This window comes from Penaeus chinensis, chromosome 24 (assembly GCF_019202785.1).
Source record: "Penaeus chinensis breed Huanghai No. 1 chromosome 24, ASM1920278v2, whole genome shotgun sequence".
Classification (NCBI taxonomy): Eukaryota; Metazoa; Arthropoda; class Malacostraca; order Decapoda; family Penaeidae; genus Penaeus; species Penaeus chinensis.
In genome coordinates, this window is record NC_061842.1 from 13,630,938 (window position 1) to 13,635,069 (window position 4,132).

Below are 4,132 nucleotides of genomic sequence, written 5' to 3' on the forward strand. Positions count from 1 at the left end.
TAGATTGTCTAAGGTTATCAATCCTGTGAAAACAGCTGTGTGTATTTACATAAATACATATATATACACACATACACCCAAACACACACACCTATATTCATGCATGATATATAAACATGACCAAATATAATCCAAACTAACTAGTTCCTAAATAACCAGAACCCAACCACCTAACTAGAACCTAACTAACCAGAAGCTAACAAACAGAACAGACTCAGCGACTGGTCCCCAACATCACCAATTACAGTTAAACAAATAACAGGTCTTGCGACATACCGGGCGAAGGAAGCAGCCTCCTGCCGGCGCACTGGGCAACTGCAACGGCCAGAACGAGGCTCCACTTAACTGGTCCCATTACACCTCTGGAAGTGTTCCAATTATATTTATGTATAGGTACTGTTTTGATAGTGTGTAATTATTAGTATAAAGTCAATTGAATGGTGCGCTTCTCTCATATATATATATATATATATATATATATATATATATATATATATATATGTATGTGCGTGTATGTCTCTCTCTCTCTCTCTCTCTCTCTCTCTCTCTCTCTCTCTCTCTCTCTCTCTCTCTCTCTCTCTCTATATATATATATATATATATATATAAATATATAATATGTGTGTGTGTGTGTGTGTGTGTGTGTGTGTGTGTGTGTGTGTGTGTAAAGCGTACGTATATGTATATCGATATCTATATTTATATATATATATAAAGCGTGTATATATATATAGATATATATAGATATATATACATATATATATATACATATATATATATATATATATATATAAATGCATATCTAAAATACATAAACACTTATCGACTTACATATAGTGTATACATATATCTATATTTATATTTCTGTATTCACTTTTGCATCTATAGATGCATAGATAGTATATAGCGGTATATAAATAGTAAGGAAACAATACTTCAAAAAAAAACTATAAACAAATAAATATATATATGTATGTATATATATATATACATATATATATATATATATATATATATATATATATATAGTGAGTTCGAGTAAGTATGCATGAGGAATACTTCCTGAATCTAGGATACACAAATGCAATTGCATAATTATGATGTAATGTCGAAAACCATTTTGTATTTAGGAGTTATTAATTATCATTAAAACCTTTTCTTTATCTGTGTCTGTACTGGTCCTTTCAAACAGGGTATAAGGACCATTTCTTAGCCCCAGGGCACAAAACCTGCAAGACAAAGACAAAACCACTTTTCTACATCAACACTTACTACCAAATCTAACGAATTAATCAAACAAATCGAAGAATCTAATTAATCAAATCGATTACCTGGACGCAGCCTATACGCACCTGGCCGTCACCTGACAGTAATGCTCCACGAGGATTTCACGTAGGGTATTTACACACGAGTGGGAGTTGCCGCGCACCGCCATATTGCGCGTGATACATCGTTTATTAATGGCCTGCAACCTCAACTTTTGCAAGAATTCGTGCTGTGTTAAATCAGGGAGAGACTGGGCTTGGAAATTTGGTAGAGAGTTATTCAGCATTCAAGGGATGAACTTCATTTGGTCTAAGTTTACACGAGTTAATAAAATTTTAGCATTTTGTTTGTTTAGCTTTGCCGTTCATTCAGTTTTAATTCTACACCACTGTTTTGGTTATTATTTTTCGGTTATTTCTCTATCAGAAATACATTTTTCATCATGTATTTCTGACGATCTAATCAAAACCGGTTAAATGCATATCTTACACGATGAAGATATCCATTCTCATTCATACCTTTTCTACATATATCGCATGAACATTATCATTATCATTAGTAGTATAAGTACCATCATCATCATCATCATCGTTTTTATTACTATACTCAGATTTTGATACACACGTTTTCGATGCTAAAAAATCTGTAAAATAAGGAATTTAAATAAATATGTAGATGATCTCATTAAAAAGACATGGATATCTACGAAGTCGTTACTAATTCTTATGATGACCGTCATTGCATTTGGCGATCGTGCACATAGAAAGAAAGATGGAAATAGTGAATATGAAATGAAAGTAAAAAAAAAGAAAAGAAAAAAAAAAAAAAAAAACATAATGGAGACACAAAGAGAATTTAAGAAGTCGAAAAAGTTGAAAAAACACTTTACGGTGTTTTTATCTTATTAATTTTTTATCTAGAGGATTTCCAATTAGGTCTAGACGGATCTAGAGGATCACTTTAGATGGCTCTCAAAAAAAAAAAAAAAAAAAAAAAAAATCCCACGGACTCTTTGTTCTTGAAAGGTCTGTTCTGAATAAGATTTTAATGATTACTGATCAAGTAGTCATCCCTGCGTTGTGCAGCTGAATACGTAACTAAATACATAACAGTATTAGCATGAAATCTTGAATGTTTATATTCAGGATCCTTATCGTATGTAATTATCTTGGTGCTGGAGCATTTTTAAATTCCGAACATAGCTAACGGACACCAGTAGTACCTCCTTTAAGCCCAGAGATCGGCGATTCAAGGCCTTCGGTCAGAAGGTGATAAAACTCTGGGACAGGTGACTGACACGACATTTTGGCGGGAAAAACTTTCTGGCGATTTTTAATGACACGAAAAGTCTTTGGAAAGAATTTTCAATGAATCGACATACGCACAAAACATAGAAATATAGTAGGCTATATATATATACTTTTATTTATATACATATATATGTATATACATAATATATATGTATATGAATATACATATATATATACATATAGCGAGCACATATAGTTGATGATATATTTATATACATATACACACGTATATATACCTATATACTAATTAATATATATATGTATATACACACATTTATGTATATACATATATATGTGTATGTATAAATAAACAAACATATACACACATGTGTGTGTGTATGTGTATATGTAAACAAACACACACACACACATATATACATATATATACACATACATATATATATATGTATGTATGTATACACATTCACACATACGAGCACACACATCAACACACATGTGTGTATATGTATATATATATATACATATATATACACACACACATACACACACACTCCTACACACACACACACACACACACACACACACACACACACACACTACATACAAACATACATACAGTACATGGTGTATGTTTGTGTGGCAGTGCATTAGTGAATCCATAATAGTTCTTAAAGCCACAGTCTTTAAGCTATTATGACATATATTTTTGCTTTTGTTTGAACTCGATATGATCTTGAGCAAACCCCCCGACCTCCGTTTAGACTGTGTACCTTTCCCACGCCCAGATCATGCGTAATGAAGCCTGCACACACTCACAAGAAATGTATGATTCTGTGTGTGCGTGTTTTGTGAGTGTATGGTAATTATAACAGCAATAACAACAACAACAACAATAGTAACGATAATAATTATGATGATAATATTGATGATAACAATGATTATGATAATAATAACAATGATAATAATAATAATCATACATAGTTATGTATAACTAACAATTAGGGGACAGTCTTATCAAGGCCGAATAAAAATACCAAGCGACTGATTATCACATACGATATATAACACTATCAGAGGGGGAAAATGTACCATATGTAATTGCTTTGTGCTCGTGTATGGGAGGCAGCGGTAATTATTACTATCACACTTACGGTTCCCACTCGCGTGTTAGGCCGTAGCATTGTTCATAGACAGCTACTCATAAATATATAGTGGCTGCGTCCTTAGCTATGTGACTTATCCTATTTTTCAGGAAGGAATTTCCAGGATATATACACAATTTGTGAAAAAAAAAAAAAAAAAAAGTAGATACATGATATACTACTAATTCGAGGGCGGAAATTTTGTGAAAGAAAATAATTTACATGAAATTCTTTATGCCCCTCTCTCAAATATCAGACATATGAGAGGGGGGTGGGGGTTATAATCAAGCGGTTACTTGTACGAAAAGGTCAAAAGGCAAACGACCCTATTTTACAACTCACCCCCTATCACAAATCGATTCTTCCCCGTAATTTCTCAGAGGAATCCGTAAGTGATCATTTTCCATAAATAAAATAAGATAAATAAAAAATTACCATTATAACAAAGTAAAA

General features: G+C 32.4%; 1 protein-coding gene across 1 annotated transcript in view; it reads right to left on the bottom strand.

Moving 5' to 3' along the window:
* The window catches only part of LOC125037748 (ionotropic receptor 21a-like), a 10,287-nt gene extending 9,927 nt beyond the window's left edge, over positions 1 to 360 (bottom strand). Inside the window, exon 1 of the mRNA XM_047630943.1 lies at positions 277 to 360. Coding sequence (XP_047486899.1) covers positions 277 to 355 — 79 coding nt within the window. The 5' untranslated portion in view covers positions 356 to 360. The remainder of the gene's footprint in view (positions 1 to 276) is intronic.
* Between the last annotated feature and the right edge of the window lie 3,772 nt (positions 361 to 4,132).